The sequence below is a fragment of the Rosa chinensis genome, chromosome 5 (genome assembly GCF_002994745.2).
Source record: "Rosa chinensis cultivar Old Blush chromosome 5, RchiOBHm-V2, whole genome shotgun sequence".
NCBI classification, from domain to species: Eukaryota; Viridiplantae; Streptophyta; class Magnoliopsida; order Rosales; family Rosaceae; genus Rosa; species Rosa chinensis.
Window position 1 is genome coordinate 73,602,255 of NC_037092.1, and position 21,889 is coordinate 73,624,143.

The window sequence follows — 21,889 nt, forward strand, 5'->3', positions numbered from 1 at the left end:
TAGGGATGACAAAAATCCCCAGCGGGGCGGAGCTCCATTGGATACTCGCCCCTAATGGGGGGAGAATTCGGGGACAAATGGGGAATGGGGATGGGGATCCCCAATCCCCGCTATCTAAGATCGGGGATGGTATTATGATCTCCATCCCCAAACCCGCCCCAATGATGTATACATATATTTAATATATATATATATATATATATATATATTTTATAATATAAATCACAAATATATACATTTACTGCTTTACTTTAATGATGTTTGACTTTTGCACTCACCAAATTATGATTTATGAATTTAATCATGTTTTAATTTTACTTGTTGTAGATTTTGATTTTAAAAAAGGCAATATGAGAAAAAAAATTATTCTATTTTTTAAATTCTTATTGGGGATTTGGGGCGGGTTTGGAGACTTCGTCCCCAGTGGGGATGGGGACGGGGAATCCTCAATATATTTTTATTGGGGATTGGGGCGGGGATGGGGGTGAAGAATTACCTCGGGGATGGGGATGGTATTGTGATCCCCATCCCCAACCCGCCCCATTGCCATCCCTAATCAAAGCTCCCTCTTCAAAAAAAAAAAAAAATCTTATTTTAAAAAAAATATCTATCAAAGTTTTTCTCTCTTCGCGCGAAGAGATTGGTCATTCATCGTCTCTCTTTCTTTATTTTTTGTCTGTTCTCTAATCTTTTATGATATAACGTTTTTTTATACCCAACATGTTCATTGTAGTTGTTGAATGTGATTTTCTTTGTTTTTTAATTGTGATACTTTGAACTCTAATAGCAATAAAAATGATTTATGAAACCCTAAAACCCAAATATTGTGGTCCACCCCTAAAACCTTGAACAATGTTGCTATGACATACTAAATTTTATCTTATTAATTATTCTCATCGATTTGAATTTATATTATGGTTCAAAGAAAGGTTGAACAATTGAATTTCAATTGATTGATTATAGATCAAGACATTGACCAATATTGTTATGATATATGTTAATCGGCGAAAACAAAATTGATGAGAATAATTAACCATAAATCTTTATGTTGTTGGGAGATTAGGAATGAGAACAAACTAGCTAGACAGAGTAACAATCATTGTTTTGAGTCAATTTCTATTAGAAGATACTTGAACATTGAAGAAGCAACGAGTTATTATCTTGTTTTGTGTTTGGGCTGCATTGGTTTTGTTTTTTGTTTTTATATTTTGTACGTGCTAGAAAATCTGTAGAAGTCATTCATAATAAAATATATAGATTTTCATGAATCAATAAAAGTCTGTTGCTAAAATCAATGGTTTTAGCATATCAATAACAACCTATCAACTTTTGAAAGAGTCTGTGGACTTTTCAAAAAGTCTGTCATTTAAAAAAGTCTGCACAAATCCAAGTACAATACACCCCCCTAATTTTTCAAATTCTTACTGAGGTCCGCTTTACCCTCTCACCCCTAGTAGTTTGAACAATAATCCAATCCACTTGTGTTAGAAAAGTGCTTACATTTTTTACATTTCACGTATGGATAAAGAATTTATCATTCCGGTAGACTGTTTTTTTTCTTTTCTACATTCTATAAACAGTTTCAGTACATTCACCCTGTGAGTACCACAATTGCATGCCTTGGCGAGTAGTGCGTTTTAGGTTGGGACGAGTCTAGATTTGATTGGTTGGCCGAATTCTTGCATACCTAGATTGCAGATTCTGATGGTTTGATCTACAAATCTCAAAGTCGTGACAAATAGTTATATTATTGGTAATTATCTTGAGGAGTCTGGACAAGTTATTGGTGTAGTACAGCTTCTAATATGTTCTATTTTAGCACTAGGGTTAAGTATTTCTTAGCCTTTGTATGCTTCCCATTGGGATGCCCTCTTGAGTGATTTTCTATTGCTAGTTCAATGATATTTCTTTTCCCTAAAAAAAGAAAAAGAAAAAAAAATGAATCATCTTGATTATCATTAATATTTGGTGTATTCTTTCCATTTGCTTATCTTAAAAAAATAAAGAAAAAAATTTCACTTAATTCTTTTAATGGCAAAACTATTGGCAATTTCTTTTATTTTTGGGCAAAAAATGACTAAAGGCTATTTCTTTTATTTTACAGCTCTCTGTTTTCTTATTTTTGGGCAGGAGTCCGGACTATCTGTTGAAGTCTAAAATTTTTCAGGCTCGTCTCTTTCACAAGCTCCATTTTCTGCAAGCCGAGACTGAGAGAAAAGGAAGCAGAAATGATTTCTTGTTCTTCTTCCTCTGATCTTGGTCATTTGGGTGGTTCTTGCCTTTAGGAGAGGAATAGTAATACAGTTCCAAAATTATAAAGGTCCAAAACTACAATACCCAAATTCCTAAACCCCCTTTCACTTGTTCTTGGCCTCAAAATGGAGTCTTTCGTCTTCTACCTTCCAGAACCTCAAATGCTTGTTCAAAAAGACTAAAACTTTCGCTTGGTAAGCCGCCAAAATCAAATGGGTTTTACGATTCTTCTTAGCTTGTGTTTTGTTTACCACAATTTCATTAAGCAGTCTTAACTTTTCTAGGTTAATATCCAGTTTTTTTTTTTTCTGTGTTTTTGGACTGAAAGCTATTGGAGGTGAGTACCCTTTTGTCAATTCTTCTCCTTTCACTGAGTTCATTTTATTTTGCTATTCAGCGTTAGGGTTTAGCTGGGTTCTGACTTTATGCTTGATATATAGTAACAGAAGGAAAAGTGCATGTCTATAGTGACTGTCATTGTTTAATTATATTGGTATAACTTTTTGTTCTGTGTTTAGTTTGGTTATCGATTCGAAAACTATAATTCATGCCTTATAATAGGCTTGTGCTATTATTTCGTGTTGTGGAGCATGCCTGCTTTTGGACAATTGACCTAATATAGGCAACTCATGATCTTTCCTTTGTCACCAAAATAGCTTACAAATTCAAAACACTTGCCCTAATTGTTATAACAGTGATAGAGCTTACTTCGGCATGTTTAAACTTCTAGGAACGTACATTCATACACAGATTATCCTACCAGATGACACCTTGCATCCATGCTTGTGTACACAGATTTTGACTTTAGAAGATTGATTAGTACCTTTATATAGAATCACCTGAATTCATGAAAAAGGCAACTGCTACTTTGTTGCGAAGATTGATAAATTGCTGCCCATTTATTGATCAAGAAGGATATTTGTTGAACTTTAGAATCTCATAGAATGCATCCCCCAAGTGTTTTTCTCTTGATGAAAACTTATCACTCTTTTTATATTTTGAGTCGTATATGCTTAAGCTCTGCTTATACATTGAACCATTAGTCCCACGATTTCATTTTCTTTTGGTAAAGTTAATGTTGTGAAGTTTCCTATCTCTTTTCTGCTAGTTGATTTGTATTTTGGATCTCTTTTTATGTTTACCAGGGTAGCAAACTCGCATCAGATCTTAATCTCCTGATTGTGAACATAGAAAGGAAGTCAAAGCCAAAAGTTTGCTTACAATTTACAATCTATGGCCAATACATCTATCAACAGCATTAGCTTGAAAGCCATGGTGGACAAAGCGAGCAACCAAATTATCTTCGTGGAGTCTGACAATGATTTCATTGATGTTATCTTTAGTTTCTTAACAATACCCATGGGGAAAATTATCAGGGTGGCCCCTAATCAATCAATACGATTGGGCGTAGGTTGCTTGAATAATGTGTATGCAAGTGTTAAGAATATGGATGTGAAGCATTTCCGCACTGAAGCATGTAAAGACATGTTGCTATCTCCCCGGAGTGTGGCTGACTCTCAATGCAAGAACCTCAAGGTGAAGATTTACAATGATGAGGCTACACAGTACTTTATGTGCTCACATAACAGAGTCGATTGCAAGTTTAGTTATTGCAAATATTTAAATTGTGATAGTTGTGGAGGAAGCATAAATAAGGAGAGAAATCTCCTAGTGACTCCAGATGGAGGTGTGTTTGTGAAGGGACTATCCAGACTCATAATTACTGATGATTTACAAGTGATTCCACCATTAACTGCAGCAAGCATTCCTCTACTTACAAAGCTTGGAGTCATGGATGGGAATACTATCGAGGAGGTGACTATCAATGTAGGAGTTGATGAGGTAATTGAAGTATGAACTTGCTATGAATTTTTCTTTCTTTAAATTATATCAGTGATTTCTGATCTGAATGCTTTTTATAGGTTTTGAATTTGCTTATGCGGTCATTAGCATCCAAGACACCTTTGACAGAATCTCTGCTGAAGAATAAACCAAGACGAAAGTTTTGCAATGAAAATCAAGGAATAAATACCGAACCCCAAATGGTAAAAGACAAAACGAATCTGGAAGGAACCATTTCTGTCAAGCTTATAGTGAGCAAATCAAAGAAGATGGTTTGTTACGCAGAAGCAGGGGAGGATTTTGTTAATTTGCTTTTAAGTTTCTTAACTATTCCGCTGGGGTTTATTGTTAAGCACATGGGGAATTGCTCATTACAAGGATGCATTGATCAGTTGTACAAGAGTGTCCAGGATCTTGATGATCAATATATGATGTCAAACTACCACAAAGAAATGCTACTCACTCCTAAACTTGTCCCTGGTTTTTGCTATGAGAACCATCTTTTAGGAACTGAGGAAGCCACATATTATTATGCTGGTTCAACAGGTTTTCTGTCTACTGATAGAGTCCTTCTTGCTACTCAAACTGCGCTTGCTACTAAATCTATCAGGTCATACTGCAGTCAAGAAAGTGCTCAAACTTCAATAAGGCCAATTGCTTTTAGGGATCCCAAAGCCAATCATAACCAACATAAAAATGCTCAAGTTCAAGGGTTTTTAGAAGGACCGGCAATGTTCACAGTGACTGATGATCTGAACATAAGACCTGTATCTCTAATCTTTGGCCTGTCTCTTCTAAATGAATTGAAGGTACCTTTGACTGACATTTATGTGCAAACTGTGCAGGTGCACGAAGAGGAGGTGAGTTATTGTTCAAAATTTTCTATTCTCTTTATTATAACATTAAATTTCAAATCCACTGGAGACTATATGGTATCTACTTGGGTAGTTCAATGCAAACCGATGTACCAACCTCTGTTATTGTTTTAAGCCACTTAAACTTGACTGCTGATCTATTTCTTTTGGCTGATGCTTTAAGTTGTTGAGTGAAACTTGTGACACAAGACTCTTTGATTATAATGTGAAATTTCACAGTAAACTTGTACAAGCGTATTACCCTCAAATGTCAAATGTCAGATGATTGGTCTTTTGTGTACATAAAACATGGCACCATGACTTCCTTTTAAAGTATGCAAGTCATCTGGAATGATTCTATTTGGTTGTCCATCTCCAACAAGAACAATATTTCTAGGAGCTAAATCAATATCTGTCTAGGTAGAAGGGAGAAAAATGTTTGAAAGAGCCTAGAAAGTTGGTAGTGGGTCTCCAACAGAAGTAATGTGATTCAGTGGATATCAATGTATGTATGGGGACAGGGTTATCTGGTCTAAGTTGTTTTGACCAAGTATTTGATTTCTATTGCAGGCGTTGCGTCTTTTGGTAGCTGCTTTTCTTGGTGACTCTGCTCTAACCAATACCTTCATCAGGGAGACAGAGCAAAACAAAAGGATAAAGCAAGAACAGTGAAGCAGATGGCATTATGGAGCCAGAGAGGAACAAATGGATATAGCAAGTACAACCTAGAAGGCTAGAACTCAATGTAAAACCTAGAGGGATATAGCAACTTACTAGATGACCTGCATAGTTGCTCATATTTATTTAAATCCTTTGTTTGTTGATAACAACTTGAAGTACTGTTCTGTCCACTCGCGCAATCCTGAATGAAACTGCTATTGGCCAAAAATTCCCAGAGTAGTTGAATCAACTCATTTTGAAGAAGAAATAAGTCCATATGACTTTCCTTTTTATATTATCTACCATATCTGGGTCATATTTAATGTTTTTTTTTTTTCCAAATGCTGTAGGCAGTATTTGATGCTTTAATGTTAATATTGTTGCGAAAATTAAGCTTTTTGTTTGCTCATCTTGTACCAGGTTGATACAGTTTTATACACAATACTGATTAGAAGGGTTGGTGCTTCTTTGTTTGCTGATATTACTAGAGAAGTAGCAGACGTGCTATTGAATATCCCGTTGAATATATGCCCAACAGTTATTCACTTCCATGTATTCTTAATTTCGTTTGTCGCTCTCTTTGAAGCTCTGACAAAAATGATATAGTAATGTTACAGAGTCAACCTCATAGCTTCACTTCCCTTTCTGGCACAATACCGGACACTCTGGCCTTACGTCTTGGCACACTCCAGTACTCCACAACATTATACTTTGCCTGATGTCCTCCTTGCATACCCTGCTGTTTAACAAGCTCAAATGTTACCTTTTCCAAGGAACTTGTCAGACATTGGAAGCAGCAGGACTAGAGCCTCAAATCACCTACTTGATTGGTGACGAGGACATCGATCGTCTTCTTCACTGTGAGGCTTGAAGACCACCAGCCAAGACCCTTTTCAGCACGGTGTACCTAAGCATATTGAATATCAGTGCGGCGAGGACACTCCATATATGTAGTTGTTGGTGCATACCTTGTCGTCAAACTCGAACTTAGCCCCCGGGGGAGTTCAAGTCGGGGAAAAAGCTTTTCATAAAAATGCATGATCACTCTAGAGTTGGCTTTTCAAAGGATATAAAAAGTTGAAAACATGTCATGCTATCTTTTACTTTTCGAGATGGTAAATGGTATGGGTGGAACAGTACCCAAATTAGTGGTTTTGCCTCATGACCTTCTTCCACTGATTAATGATACATTTAATTAGGTGAGCCTTTCTTTTTTCCCGAGTTCATTGTATTTCCAATACCTTCATGCATTTCTTCTACATGCGTTTGCATGCATTGATTATATTTTTTTTTTCGAAGGGTGTATTGGAACTTGTTATGTCTTTTGAAAGTATGAATATCATGTGGAGTCGTTCCTTTCATGATTAGGTTCATGTATTTCTCTCTTCCTCTTCCGTCTTGATTGAAACTAGCTATAACTAAATTTATTGTTTCTTTTCACATTCTAAAGAAACAACTATATATAAATTAGTTATAAGTACGTAACCAGCAACAAAAAAATTTCTAGAGTTCTCTAGGCGAAGCAAAGATGGACAGAGCCTTTGAGACGTGGTCGGATAGTGTAGAAGAAGATGTTCTAGTGTCAACAGCTAGGGGGCAGGAACTTGATCTGTTGAAGAAGATGGACCAACTTTTGAAGGAGCTCAAGCAGCGTATCATTGACAAGGGAAACGAGAAGAGGCCCAAGACTCTCATAGAAGCAAAGGCACACATGTCTGAATGGTGTGATGCTAGAGGGAAGCAAAGGACTGATGACCTTGTCATGGAGTGTTTGGCCCTTGCTTATCTCAAGAACCCTCATCTCAACGACGAGATCTACGAGTGGATACTGTGGACATGGGAAATGAAAGAGAGCCTTGAGAAGGAGACATCTAAAGATCTGGTACGTGAATATGAGAAGATGGAGAAGGAGATGGCTGCCAGTTTTGGAGCTGAGTTGAATTTAGCCGTCAAAGAAAATTATGAGAAGGAAACAATCAATGACGATGATGAACCTGGTTTAGTGGCTGATCTCCTCCAAGGCCTTAATCTTCGCATGGATGACAATAACAAAATGTTCGAGCCGGGCAGTACTGTTAAGAAAGTCAAGAACTTGGTTGATATATATGCTGATACAGATGTATCTCTTAACTTGGAAGGAAGGCCTAAGAGGACAACCAAAGGTCAAGCCCCAAGTTACCTGCGAGATTATGTTAGGAAATAAAGTTATTTGTCTGATGCTTTGCTTTTCAATTGCTATTTCAGTTGCTTCTTAATTTAAAGACGTACTTTGTCAATATGAAGTTAAACTGTTGTATAAAATAAAATATATATATAAAAAAAAAAAATTAATCAAACTCCTATCAAGTACTGCCCAAAATTCTACCATCTTAAACTGCAGTTGATTTTGCAGCTATTAATCTAACATACAGGACAAGATTTTGCAGCTATAAATCTAACATATAGGCTAGGACAAGGGAGCTGATCTTACCTGTGTGAGGATCTTCTAACCAAATTTCACACAGTAAAACCAGAAACAAAAAAGATGGTTTCTAGAAAGCAAAGAGTCCCTAACTACATTAGCTATAGGCTGTTGTCACTTCCAACTTTTAGTAACATATTGCATTGGGTTGGTCAAACAAGAGAAGGCTCTGCACAAAAGAATCCATGAAATTGTACATCCGTCGTTGATTTAGCTCACTTGTAATTTGTCCGGTGTTAGGGTCTACTAATTGCACCCCAAAAGGGTACATGTTGAGCAATACTTCACCACTTTTCCGAAAACCAAGTGGATACCAGATACGTTCTTGCAAGGGTAAAGTTGATAATTTAGTCCAGGATTCCACCACACTATACTCTTTCATCACCCACAAGTGGAGCAATTTCTCCGAACTCTGAACCAACAAGGCAAGAGACTCCCTGTATCTTAAAATAGAAACATGTGCTATTTCAGAGGCCGTTGGTATCATTATCTTGGCAAATCGCTCACTGAACAGATCAAAAGAAACAATATATCTGACTTCATCGGGATACCCTTTGGGGCTTGGAATCCAATGTAAAGCTCCATTGACAAAAGCATGTTTGTTTGATAAGGAAACATCATATCCTCTATCCGAATAATCAAGAGGTCTAAAGTACGCTGGAACAACACCAGCACTGATAATCTTCCAAGAACCTCTAGCTAACGACCAAACCTCGCATGCAGTTCGCTTGCCATAAAAGTTGTTCACACTTCTCAAAACCTTATAGTCATTGGTGTGTGAATCATAGCCAAAGTCGCACCTTGCCCAGTCAGATTCGAAGCCAAGAGTAATTGGCCTAGGCAAAACCATATACTTTCTGATGCAAGGATTCCAAATTATTGTGGTATATTTAGAAGCAAGGCACACCAGGCCATTACAAGTTCCAGCAACATAGAAATCGCTCTCCTTTTCTGAGTACTTTCTTAGTTTCTTTTTGAACAAAGGAATGAGTGGACTTGTGAGCTTGGTGTACTCATCGAATGCAGGGTTGTCCAAATGCAACGAGAAAAGAAGCTTCTCAGATGTACATGCTGTTAGTAGAAAGAGGCCATAAACGTTGGTCTGATTGTTGGATTGGACTATGCGCCTGAGATGGGCATCAATGAAGGTAGAGCTTATGATTAGAGATCTCCATGATTTGCACACTGCGGTGCATTGGACTAAAGATTTGATTGGCAACTTCACGAAGATTCCTTGTATGATTTCTTCAGGAAAGTTTTCGAAGACTGACACTATTTTCTTTCTGGTACATTTGTCTGCCATAATAATTTGGTTCCGTTGATGCTACCTAATTTTCAATGGGAGAGTTAGGGATTTGATGAATACCAGAGGGTAGGGATTTGGGGGTTTTATAGAAGATATGCTTGCCGTCCTTCTTCTCCTAAATCATAATTGAATTAAAAATGTGCAATTAATTAATTAATTAATTAATTAATTAATTATTATTATGTTGTAAAGAAACTGAAATTGAGAGGAAATCGTTGTGTATTTTCATTGATAATAGGGGCATCTTTATATAGAGGATTACAATGCATAGAATCTCAATCATACAAGGAAAGTAATCGTACATTGAATAGAAATCTAGATCTTTCTAATTTAACCATATTACTACTAGGTCAAGTAACCTAGAGTTTGAGCCAAACACAAACTAGGGTTTTATTTGAACACTCCCCCTTGTGTTGCCCAAACGCGGTGATTCTCTCGTTGCCTCGCTAAAAACCTTGTTGAGTAACAAAAACCCAATGGGACAAAAATAACCTCGGTCGAAGGGGAAAAAGAGCACAACACACCTTTCACGTTTCGAGGTGAACATGTAGACATCTCCCCCTGATGTCTGCGTCTCCCCCTGATGACTACGATAATGGGAGTTCAGATAATTTCCGCAAGCCAATTCTTGCCACATGTTTCTCGAACATGGATTTGGGCAATGACTTAGTAAACAAGTCTGTCACATTATCCTCAGATCGAACCTAGTTCACTTTGGTATTTAAGGAGAGTCTGTTGTTGGTAATTATACTTGGTGTTGTCGCTTTTGATGTGGCCTAGCTTCATTTGTTCAAAACGAACAGCATTATCCTAAATGCTCGTAGGCTCATCTTGTGGTAGACTTCAAACCACAATTTGTTCGAACATGCGTAATTATGGAGCCAATCCATAAACATTCATGAACACTTCATGAAGAGCAATAATCTCTACATGGTTCGAAGATATAGAGACTATGGTCTGTTCTGTAGACCTCTAAGATATCACGGTCTTTTCCCATGGTGAACACTTGACCAGTTTGGGAGCGACCTTTGTGTGGGTCAGAGAGGTACCCAGCATCAGCAAAACCTTCCAAAACACTTATATCGTTTTGGAATGAGGATAGAGAACGCAGGCTAGCGTTGGCGGCGTTTCTGGTGTGTGATGGGTCCGAATCCATCATCTCTCTGTAGGGATAGAATAAGCCCATATCAATCGTACATCTCAAGTACTGAAAGATGTCTTTTACACCAATCAAAATGGTGTCGCGTTGGCACAGAGCTATACCTTAGCTAACAAGTTCACTGCAAATGAGATGTCCGGTCCTGTGCATTGAGCTAAGTACAATAATGCGCCTATTGTACTCAAGTAAGACACTTCTGCCTCTAGCACATCTTCGTCATCATCCTTCAGACGAAGAGGATCCTTTTCAGGATCAAGACTAAGGACGATCATGGGGGTGCTTGAAGGTTTGACCTTGTCAAAATGCCTAAGCATCTATCAACACGATGCTCAAGTTCCAAACCGAGACATAATCATGTTCTCCTAAAATCCTCCATCTCAAACTCGGATTTGAAGTGTTCAGCGGTTTCCCTTAACTCTTTAAGGGTTTCTAATGAAGATCATTTCCAACAAGAACCGCGATGGAATCCGAAACTTGTTATGGAAACGCGTGGGCATATCCCTTCCCAATCAAGTAGTCATTTTAGCGAGCGTTATCAACCTCTTTGTAAACACGCTCCGTGGTCTAGAGCAACTTGACTTGGGTAAATCAAGTTCACCATGAACCTTCATGTATATTCCGTATCTAGATCCCTATAGAGATACATAGTGACCACATTTGTAAGCTGCATGTTCAGTTATTCAGAAACTACCAAACTGACAGGGTAGTGGAGTGCAATGACATCTATTACGAGAGAATATGTCTCATCGTAGTCGATTCCAGGGAGTTTTGTGAGGAGCCTTGCACCATAAGGCGATATTGCCATCTCTTTTTCTCATCACACTTTCTAACGAAGACCCATTAGTCAATAGGTTTTATGTTGGGAGGTGTTGGCATCACTAGCTCGAAAACCTTCCTCTTCGTTAGAGAATCCGTCTTAACATGGATCGCATCTTTCCATTTAGGCCAGATTTCTCTACGTTGGCATTCATTCATCAATTGAGTGTGGTTCGATATCATCGGACTCAACAAACTCACGCGCAACAAAATGCGCGATTACATCATCAATCATGATGGAGTTTCTATCCCATGTCTCATGTACACTAGTGTAATTTTGATAGAGCTCTATATTCTCAGGAATAGGTTCTGACGTTGAGGCGTCCCCCAACGATAACCATAACTCAGAAGATTCTCATGAGACGGATTTTGAGTGTCGATGATCAAAGGATTGGAGTGTGCCAAAGCATCCTTCGAACCTACGGACCTCCCACGCATCCTAGCTGGGGCCATGGCCTGTAACGCCAGAGTGCTACTCTCTTTGGCGTTGGCGCCATGCCTACCTTCGTGTAGGGTGGCGCTACGTCCTCTCATAGGGACGTCTTTCCTTGCAGGCTTGTTTGCAGCATATTTGTGTGATCTCGTCACTTTAACAAGAATCGAGATGAGACATAGTGGGGACAGGCCACAACAATTCTGTCGTTCCTGCTGAACATCCGTGTTCTTATCTCCTCCTAACGACGGGAAGACTGTCTTATCAAAGTGACAACTCGCAAATCTAGAGGTAATGAGATCGCCTTGCAAGGGCATTAAGTGGCGGACGATTGTTAGAGTCTCAAATCCAACGTAGTTGCCCATTCGTCTGTAAGGATCCATCATAGAGCGCTGTGGCGGCGCAATTGGCACATAAATGGCTCACTCAAATATGCGTAAGTACTATACTTGTACCCAGTCACTAGCTGTAATGCAGAGGTACATTGAGTGGCGGTGGGTCGTAGACGAATTAGCATAGCTGCATGCGATATTGCATCACCCCAAGAGGATATAAGGAGATTGGTGCGCATTACCAATGTCCGGACTACCATCGTAGTCATTTCCGCAAGACCATTTGGGTATGTACATGGGAATGTGATGTCCAACATCATTCTCATTGCAATATCCATTGAAAGTCTTTCGATGTAAACTCTCTAGCATAGTCAAATCCAATTAACTGAATAGGATGATCCGGGGAGTGAGTCCGTTGTCATATGATATGTGCTAGGAGTGTAGCATAAGCAGCATTTATAGGTGGACAATGAAACAACACGTGACCAGCGTGTTTGCGTGTCAACCAATATCATGAAATATTTAAGCGTCCGCAAGTTGGTTGAATCAATCCACAGAATCCCCATGGATTCTATGTAAGAACAGAATGAGTATGTTCATTTTCTTTGCATAGGACGGTCTTAGTCCTAATTTCCCTAAGAAACGGGCTTTGTAAAACGAGCGAGAGGCTTTAGAAGCAACCAATGAGTATTTTGGTTAGGACTGAGCGTCTGAAACGCTATTTGAAGCAAGTTGGTGATTGCAGCATCACCTGGGGCGCCATCACCATGATGGACGCTATCCATGGTGTCATGGTTAGGGACTGTGCCAACCCCAGGCTGGTGGTGGACTGAGGCAGTGCCCTAGGTAGCAGCGTCGGTCACACTTAGTCCAGAAATCAACTTTTGATTCATGCTTCGTTTCGCTCGAAAGGAATGATGTCCATGTGAAGTCTTTAGTAGACGGATCATCATATCATGACTAGAATGATCTATCCTGTCGTGACAAACCCAATATGTGTCTAAATCCAAGAGATCTTCTCTCATAACTTTATTGGATTAATAGCCCGAATAGTGACATAGAATCCACTAGAGAGACACATAAACTTCTCTAAGATGCGCCTTTGTTCGCAATCATTAGAGGTATTGCAAAGGAACTCATTTCCGTTCTCTACATGCGTTTTTGCATGGAATCCGTTGGCTATTCATAGGTGCGATTGGCCTTATGAGCGCAGAGAGTTTCTGTGACAGTAATTAAGGTGCCATTTGGCAAGTGGAACTTGGGCTATTCCATGTCCTTGAATTAATACTGATGGCCCAGCCATCATAGTCACAAAAGTTATATGCTCAGAATCAAAATGGAGTCATAAAGAACTCAAAATTTTATTCATAAGCCAACAGAGTTACATCATTGTCTCTTTGACTAAACAAAATCTAATCCAAAATGATAGCTAATGCAAAACAATGGTAGTCGTCTAACTTCTTTCGGTAATTCCAAAATAAATGTGACCAGGTGATTAGAGAGATGTTGATGGAGCAAGGCTCGCTTAAGTACCACTAATCTCAGAATCTTCCCAGACATCACACTTACTTTGAGTGAGCCTACTTTGAAGAAAAACTAAATCATTGGCATTTACTACAAAAATATATGGCAATTGCCTATTACATCTCTTGGAAAAATAAAGACTTAAACAGAATTGGCGATCTATTGATCCCAGCCAGATTTGTAGTCTTCAACCCTTCACTCTAGATCATCTTCTTGATCTTCTTGTTCCATATAGTGAGCTTCTCTTGCTTCACAATATGCTCTGTAGGAGGTGACGATTTCTTCACGAGCTCTACAAATGTGTGCCCAATGATCAGACACTCCACATCGAGAACTTACATCTCTTTGCTCAAACTCCATTGATTGAGGCGCTTTGAAAGCGTCATTTAGATGGCTCTTAGTGTTGGTGGCGCCACCAACATGGCCAGAGGCGTTGCCTCCCTCTCTCTTTCCAAATTTACCTCTTCGGTTCAGTGTTCGCCTATTTTGGCGATTACCTTCCCAAGTAGAGCGATCATATGGACCAGAACGTCCAAATATATTCCTAAGATTAGGGTTTCGCTCTTGACGCCCTCTCTTTGGGTCGCGACTATAATTGGATTCCAGAATATGCTCTGTTTCCACGGATCTCGAATTATAGTTCTTCACAAGGATGTTGTCATGCTTTTCAGTGACATTCATAGCTCCAATGAGCTCATGAAACCTTGTGATTCGTCTTGCAGTAACATCGATTCGATAGTTCTTAGCAACCATCAATGCAGAGATGGGGAAAGTAGAGAGAGTCTTCTCAATCAACATCGCATTTGTGATCTCTTTAACACAAAATTCCATTAAGGATTTAATGCGAAGTGCTTCCGAGTTGTAGTCAAGAACTGACTTGAAATCACAGAAGTGGAGGCTATGCCATCTCACTTCTAGGTCAGGAAGCAGGGAGTCACGAATGTTGCCAAATCTATCTTCGAGTGAGACCCACAGCCTTCTGGGGTCTTCTTCATTCATACACTCATACTGGAGCGAATCATCCATATGACGAGTCATTAGGATGATGACTTTCGCCTTATTTGCCTCTAAGGATGCTCTATTTGCTTCCAAAGCTTGAGCTTGCTCAGCAGTTAGCACGTCCTGGCTAGGCTCGAGAATCGTATCCAATATTCTATCGGCCTTGAGATGCTGGCGGATATCACGAACCCACCTGTGATATTCAGAGCCAATTGTTCCCAATGGAGCAAAGTCCAATTTGTTCAGGTTACTCATCCTGAAAGAGAACAAGAAATTAGGGTTAGTTTCGGAGCGAAAAAGGCTACCACGAAAACAAATAAAATTTCTGAGCGTAGTCGCTTCCAAGAAATTCTATTCCAAGAGGGGTTGGATTAGATCGAAACAATGATGTTTGCGGTCGATTGTTTTATCTCAACAAACTCTAAGTTTGGAGAACTCTACAAGCTCCAAGCTTGGAGTGAGCACGAACCCCTACAGTTCGGCGTAATTTGGTCTCCCCTATGATAAAGAAAGGGGGGTATAAGAAGGGAGGTTGCAAGTCCCTGAAAAAGAAGAGAAATTAAATTTAAAAACTCTAAAAAAACGGGAACGTTTAGTAAAAAATACCTCGAAATAGGTCGCCGGAAAATTTGACCTGAAAAAGTGGTCGGAAAAAGTCGCCGGAAAGTGGCTGGAAAAGTCGTTGACCGGAAGGCTGACATGGCACTGATGCTGACGTGGCAGTGGGTCCTTCTACTGACGTGTAGTGATGATGTGGCAGTGAGTCCCTGTGCTGACGTGGTTGTGGGTCCTCCTGCTGACGTGGTAGTGGGCCTTTGCCTTGGGCTTCTTGGGCTTCTGGGCTTCTTTTCCTTTCCACTTTTTTCTTTCTTTCTTTTCTTTTCTTCTTCTTTTCTGCCGGTTCAAGACGCAGATGCTCAGGTGGCCGGTTCACTTATTTTTAGGCCGGTATTTGAACTTTTTCTTTTGGTTCCTGAAACTTCAGATCAGTGGGCTTCTGCTATCAAAATTTGGTGGAAATTGGAGGTCCGGAAGATGGTGAACCGGTGGAATATTTGCTGCGAGTTGTATGGAGCTTCCGGTGGCCGGTTCAGTGGGTTTCTGGCCGGTTCTTGGGGTGCCACCGCCGGATCTGGATTCCTGGAATCGAGTTCTTCAATGTGTGAGGTGGAGGCAGAAAAGGCTTCAAGTTTTTGTATTCAGATTCAAGGTTTTTAGCTTCTTGAATCAGGGTTTGGCTATTTGTTTCAGGGTTAGGGCTTCGTGCTGATAACGTGTTGTAGAAAAACTGAAATTGAGAGGAAATCGTTGTGTATTCTCATTGGTAATAGGGGCCTCTTTATATAGAGGATTACAATGCATAGAATCTCAATCATACAAGGAAAGTAATCGTACATTGAATAGGAATCTAGATCCTTCTAATTTACCCTTATTACCACTAGGTCAAGTAATCTAGAGTTTAGGCCAAACACAAACTAGGGTTTTACTTGAACATATTATTATTTTTAATTTTTTTTTTTTTGTGAACAATGGTATTTAGACGGGGTAGACAGCCCACTAGCCCAAAAACATTATGAACCACCCATGATCCGCATGAACCCAACTAACTTATATCATGTGAGAGCTAGCAATCAGACTCCCGCCCAAATTAATAAAATGGCTTCCTAAACGGCATGCACTACACCAAAAACAGTCTTTTACTACCCACAATGTGCGCCGTAAATACCCTTTTACGGCGCACAAATGCAGGCTGTAAATGTCGGAGCAGTAAAAGACATTACTCTTTAATGGCGTTCATAAGAGGGCCGTAATTGTGCATCCAAGCAGGCCGTAAATATATTATCAAGTATTATCCAATTTGATTTATGGGATGTTTGCACGCCGTGAATGTCAAGAAAGCACGCCGTAAATGACTTTTTAGACCACTTATTACGGCACACAAGGCATGCCGTAAAAGGCTATCTAGCACTCTATTCACGGCCTACTTCAAATGCCGTAAAAGACTTTTTTATGGCACACTTTTGCATGCCGTAAAAGAATTAGTTGCCCAATTTTTTACGGCCCAATTTGCACGCTGTAAAAGGTTTTCCTGTCAATTTTTATGTCACTTACAACGCACATAGGCAGGCATAAAAGTCTTTATGGCAGAGAGGTTTCGTGGCTGCTCATAATCCAAAAATGGTCAACTAACATTTCATTTTGTAAATCCTAAGCAAGAATAATAATCGCAAAGTATCGGTGAATCAACATATATATCATAGATAATAGAAAGGGTTTTAACAAACTTTTCATATCCAATCTACTACGGACTAAGTACAATTTCTAGTCAACTTGAGTTTAAACTTATGTTAAGAATATAGCATATTACAAAATATACTGCATCATCTTTTGAACATCTAACTATCCAAATGCAGATTCTCTCAATCGACCATAACTTTGAGCACTTTATCATCAGTAGGGCATGTTAATATAAACCTCAAAATCTGGAAGTCCCTCAAAAACTGGAAGTCCCTGTTATGAGTGTAAAACACAGTTAATAATAAACATAAGCAAGTACTCAGCAAACCATCGAATAGCAAATGACCATCTGAGTTAAACATATATATGAAGATGTCAATTTTTCACTAACAGTAACAAGTTCAATTACCTAATATTTCAGCACAACTTTTCTGAAAACAATCAATGACTTAAAAACACAAAATAAACCAACAAACACTCAAAGAGAGAGCTAGTATCCGGCCATAGCGCTTTTCCATTCCTCCAATCACACCAAAAGTAAAACCCAAGCTCTCAACTTAGGAGAAGATATATGAACTCTGTAAAACAAAACATGTACATAAGCCCAAAAAGAACAAAAGTAACTCTGAAAAAATGCAGCTCTTTCAGAGTTTCCAACAATGCAATAAAAATCTGAAGCTATATGAAAACTCAGATAATTTGAAATGAAACCAAGAAGTAAGAACCAGAAAACCAAAAAGAACAAAAGTAACCTTATAACTGCACACAGATATGGAAGAAAAAGAGATGATAGAATAAATTACCTCAAAGTTTCAATGCTAGCTAAACCAACTTGATGTACTTGATAGGCCATGCAATTGTACTTCCTTGAGCCATACTTGGTGTTCCAAACTCTCTGGTTGTAATTTAGGTATTATAAATGCAATCACATAGACTCTTACATCAGAAGTGCAAAAACAAAAAAAATTGGTAGCAAATAAAAGTATCCTCACAAGGAGGTAAACACTCAAGTGATACAAAGGTATCATAGAACCATAAACAACAAAGAAAGAAAACAAATAACTTAAGAAATACGCAATCTAGCATTGTGAAGTCCATTATGTCATTATTCCAGCTAGCAAACACACATTTAAGTTAATATAATCAAACTCCTATAGTATTACTGAAACTCCTAAAGTAATGTAAAAGATTGCAGCAGTGAATATTTGGTCAAAAGAAAACATGAAGTCACAAGATTTTTTCAACAGAGTATAGCATATATAATCGAACTGTCAAAAGGGAAGTATTATCTACTTGCACAACCCAACCTAATCATCTATTTCCCCAGCATATCAAGATTAATGTGCTAACAATACCAAAAGAGGAAATTAAGAATAGCTAGCTTGTCATTTTCCGATCCTGACTTTTTCCTAAATACCAAGTTCAATGTCCCTCATTTTGAACATCATGTTGCCATCATTTTGAACATGATGTTGTAGCTTTTAGCCTTCCCAACTCCCATAAATTTTGACATGTGTACAACATTTGGGCAAATACTCATATTAGAATTCCAATTTCATTAGTCAATTACAGCTCCTAACTCCAAATTATAACCGTCTCCTACTTCCTGCCTCAGATAGGCTTCGCCAAATCAGTAACTATGATCAAAAGTTAAGAGACCCCGAGAAGCATGAGCCTAGAACACAAAAGCCAGCCATTCACTTATCCAGGTCTTATACATTACCCAAATTTCGAACTTTTCACTCTCTAATCTCAAACACTTACTGTGTGCCATGCAAAATGAAAACATTCTAATCATTTGCCGCTTCACCTTGCACTATCTCTTGAATACTTTAAGCGAGGTCCGACTCATGGAAATTAGAGCAATTTCAGAAACCAAAACAAAGGAAACATAATGTAGGAAACAGTATCTTACCTGCAGCTCTCGTGCTTTCCTCAATGCAATTCCAAAAATCACCTTCCTTCTCCTTGTTCATGACAAACCCAATCTAACAATCATAAACCCCTGCATCACCAAAAATTTTCACCAAAATCAAGACAAAAAATCAAGCCATTACCTGAACAGCAATGATTGAACATATGAGTTAAATTGGTGAAAATTTTTAGAATAATGCATAGACAATGATTGGTATGTCCATATTTTTGCCAGAATAACGCATGACAATGATGACATTAAAAAATTGCATCTCCAACACCAAAAATGGATACAATTAAATATTTAAACACATTGGAGATAAAATTTGCATATGAATTAATCAAAATATGTGAATTTTGATAATAGCCTTTATATGCCTGCTACTATGAGTTAACTTATATGCAAATTTTAACTGAACTAACTTAGTTTAAGGAAGCAAAGACCTTTATCCAGAAAGAAACAGAAGAAGTTTGATTTCAATGGAACCTCCCTTGAATCCCTGACATGAACATTAGAAGTAATATCAACTACTTGTTAAGTTGTTCCAACTGTTAAGAATATGGTATTTTAAACAATAGTAAATCCTACTATAAAACGATACAGAAGATAACACACCTCTAGGACAAACTAAACCCAAAGCCGACGTATGCCAACATGCTTTCCCTCAATCTGACCAAGGCAAGGAATGCAGAAAGAATTCTTTGCCTATCCAGACCTGAAGGGCAAAAAATTACACTTATTTTTTCCAAGTATCAAACTGAATGTACCAAGTTTACGAAGTTAATAAAAATATGCTATGCATCCGAGAACAGAAGCCAACATTCAAATTAGTAAATATCCATCAAGTATGTGTTATAAGAAAACAGAAACGCATAACACCGAATTAATATCCAAAACTAATGAAGGAAGATGACGGTCATGTTATGGTATTTCTTGCTTATGTCGAACATCTTTTCTAATAATGGTGAGCTAAAATGTCACTGGAAAGAGCCACATAAAAAATTATTGTGGAGAGGATGAATGTATTATTTGTTTATTTGACAATAAGAGTGCATTACAACAATATTCTTCAAAACCGACATAATGGTTGGACAGAAAGAGATAACAAAGCCTCTTCAATATGGTATAAATTATCTAACTACTGAACTTATAAAAATAGCAGCAATCATAAAGATAGAATGTGGTCCAATTATTTTTTACTTTCCAAAAGAGTTCCTTGCAACATTTCCTCCTGGCATTTAGGGTTGTTTTCGTTTTCATATTTGAGCACTAGTTTCAGTAAACTACTTGCAGAAGAGATTTCATTTTGCTTCTACCCAAAGCATTAGGCAATAAAACAAAATCATTTATTAGACAATAAACAATAATAACATGGAATGTGCATGATCCAAAGAAACGGCTTGGTTGAAAAATACCAGAAATCTCATTTATAAGCGAAAGGAACTCAAATCAACACCGCATTCATCAAGTGCTTTCTCCTCAGAAGCTCGGATATTGATAGAACAATAGTTACTAATTCATAATCTTAACCTCAGTATATATGACACAGACATGATCCAAATTGAAGGATAGGAAAATCTCTGTCAAGGAAGGAAAAGCAGTACATGTATATATAGACACAAACATACAGATTCAATTATCTAATTCAATTGAGAAATGACAATGGTAAAGTCTCAAAAGTTCCCATTTGAGAAGTTCTCAGATTCAATTATCTGACAATTGTGATTTTCCAATGATCCCAAAAACCATGCAAACACAGGAAACCCAAAAACTCAAAAGGGAACAAAATTGGAAAAATTGCGATTCTGGAAAGAAAGAAAAAAATTACCGATTTTGATTGCTTCCCGTCCCCCTCTTCCTTTTCTCTGCTTTATTCTTGTGCTTCTTTCTTCTCTCTTTCTCTCAATCATGAATTTCAGTCTTTTGGGCAAACAGAGCTGAGGTCTGGCATCCCTAAACACGGTGGCAATGATGGTGTCCTTAGCAAACTACGCTGCACCGATTGCCCATTTGATTTGCTTCTTCTACTATCACTCTTCTCTCTATCTTCAACTTCTTCTTTTTTGCTTACAGCAGATGGTAATTTGAGTGGTATCTGCAGCATTTTCTGATGTGATGTGTTCTTTTCATCATAGACAAAAACAACAACCATTCAAAATTCAAACCCAAGCACATATTCAACTTCAAACTTAACAAAAAAATATAAACTTTTTCTCTAAACTATCTATCTGGGCTTAATCATAAATGCAGAAAACTCAAAATTTGAACACAACTCAATAGACCCAGAATGGGATTTGATTCCCCGAATCGAAACACTCTCCAACTAAAGTCTCACTAAAGCTAAGAACAATCAAGATTGATCAAAATAAAACCTCAAATGTAGGTACATACGGTCAAACAAGCAGTCAAACCAACAAACTAGGCAAACCAAGCAGACAAGAAACCTTCCCACAATTGAAAAACCCTAAATAGATCAAGCAGAAGATGAAAACTGAAACAATAAGTGAAAAAAATCGTACCTTGATTTGGCCAGAGAAGAAAACCCAGATAGCAAATGAGCAATACAAGGCCAAAGTTCTCAACTTTCTCCAAAAGGGGTTCAGAAACTTCAAGACCCTGAAACAGGTGGCCCCAATCTCCAAGAGCGGCAAGCACTTCAATGTTCTTTAATTCGTAGCTCAATCGATCCATGACATTTCGATGAGAGGAGCAGAGAACATGAGGTACGCGGCCAGCGACTCGGCGGTGGAGCAAATCTAGTGAACGACGACTTGGCGGTGGGAAGAGACGTGGGAAGAGATGGCGAAAATTGAGGTCTGCGTTGGGGAGAGAGAGAGAGAGAGAGAGAGAGAGAGAGGAGTTTTTGTGTTATGAAATGAAAAAAATAAAAATGAAATGTGTAGTGGGAAGAGATGGAGGGAAATAAAAATTTTGGCGAAAATTTTTGCGCCTTTTACATTTACGGCACACATCAATGCATGCCGTAAAAGATCATATTGAAATATACATTAACGGTGCACTATTCTTGCACGCTGTAAATGATAACACTATTACGGCGTGTATCTATGCATGTCATAAAAGACCAAATGAAAAATGA

At 38.3% G+C, this 21,889-nt stretch overlaps 2 protein-coding genes and 1 long non-coding RNA gene across 6 annotated transcripts; 1 reads left to right on the plus strand and 2 right to left on the minus strand.

The window, feature by feature from the left end:
* Positions 1 to 2,131: 2,131 nt before the first annotated feature.
* On the plus strand, positions 2,132 to 6,006 carry LOC112167113. Of its 2 annotated transcripts, XM_040505475.1 has the most exons (5): positions 2,132 to 2,447; positions 2,538 to 2,590; positions 3,399 to 4,095; positions 4,176 to 4,955; positions 5,520 to 6,006. In XM_040505475.1, exons 3-5 carry the CDS (start codon positions 3,487 to 3,489, stop codon positions 5,619 to 5,621), a joined length of 1,491 nt encoding a protein of 496 aa, XP_040361409.1. In that variant the 5' UTR covers positions 2,132 to 2,447; positions 2,538 to 2,590; positions 3,399 to 3,486; the 3' UTR covers positions 5,622 to 6,006. The 2 variants fall into 2 exon arrangements, with proteins under 2 accessions (XP_040361409.1, XP_024159849.1); XM_024304081.2 differs by lacking the exon at positions 2,538 to 2,590 and having other exon boundaries at positions 5,520 to 6,005.
* Positions 6,007 to 8,197: 2,191 nt separating this feature from the next.
* LOC112164022 (F-box protein CPR1) lies at positions 8,198 to 9,373 on the minus strand. Its single transcript, XM_024300265.1, has one exon. The coding sequence runs from the start codon at positions 9,371 to 9,373 to the stop codon at positions 8,198 to 8,200; it is 1,176 nt and encodes a 391-aa protein (XP_024156033.1).
* Positions 9,374 to 17,024: 7,651 nt separating this feature from the next.
* Positions 17,025 to 21,635, minus strand: LOC112202632. 3 transcript variants are annotated; one of them, XR_002937494.2, is made up of 8 exons: positions 21,312 to 21,635; positions 20,621 to 20,914; positions 19,408 to 19,507; positions 19,236 to 19,291; positions 18,793 to 18,882; positions 17,681 to 17,772; positions 17,287 to 17,455; positions 17,025 to 17,150 (listed from the first exon to the last, which is right to left on the minus strand). It is a non-coding gene; the product is annotated as an uncharacterized LOC112202632 (long non-coding RNA). The 3 variants fall into 3 exon arrangements; XR_005800501.1 differs by lacking the exon at positions 17,287 to 17,455; XR_005800500.1 differs by having other exon boundaries at positions 17,070 to 17,455.
* Positions 21,636 to 21,889: the final 254 nt, after the last annotated feature.

Excerpts from the sequence above, each read along its gene's own strand:
- LOC112167113 (XM_040505475.1), top strand. The coding sequence starts at position 3,487 with ATGGCCAATACATCTATCAACAGCATTAGCTTGAAAGCCATGGTGGAC. Across the intron at positions 4,096-4,175 it reads TCAATGTAGGAGTTGATGAG|GTTTTGAATTTGCTTATGCG; the intron begins GTAATTGAAGTA and ends TGCTTTTTATAG. Across the intron at positions 4,956-5,519 it reads TGCAGGTGCACGAAGAGGAG|GCGTTGCGTCTTTTGGTAGC; the intron begins GTGAGTTATTGT and ends TTTCTATTGCAG.
- LOC112164022 (XM_024300265.1), bottom strand. The coding sequence starts at position 9,373 with ATGGCAGACAAATGTACCAGAAAGAAAATAGTGTCAGTCTTCGAAAAC.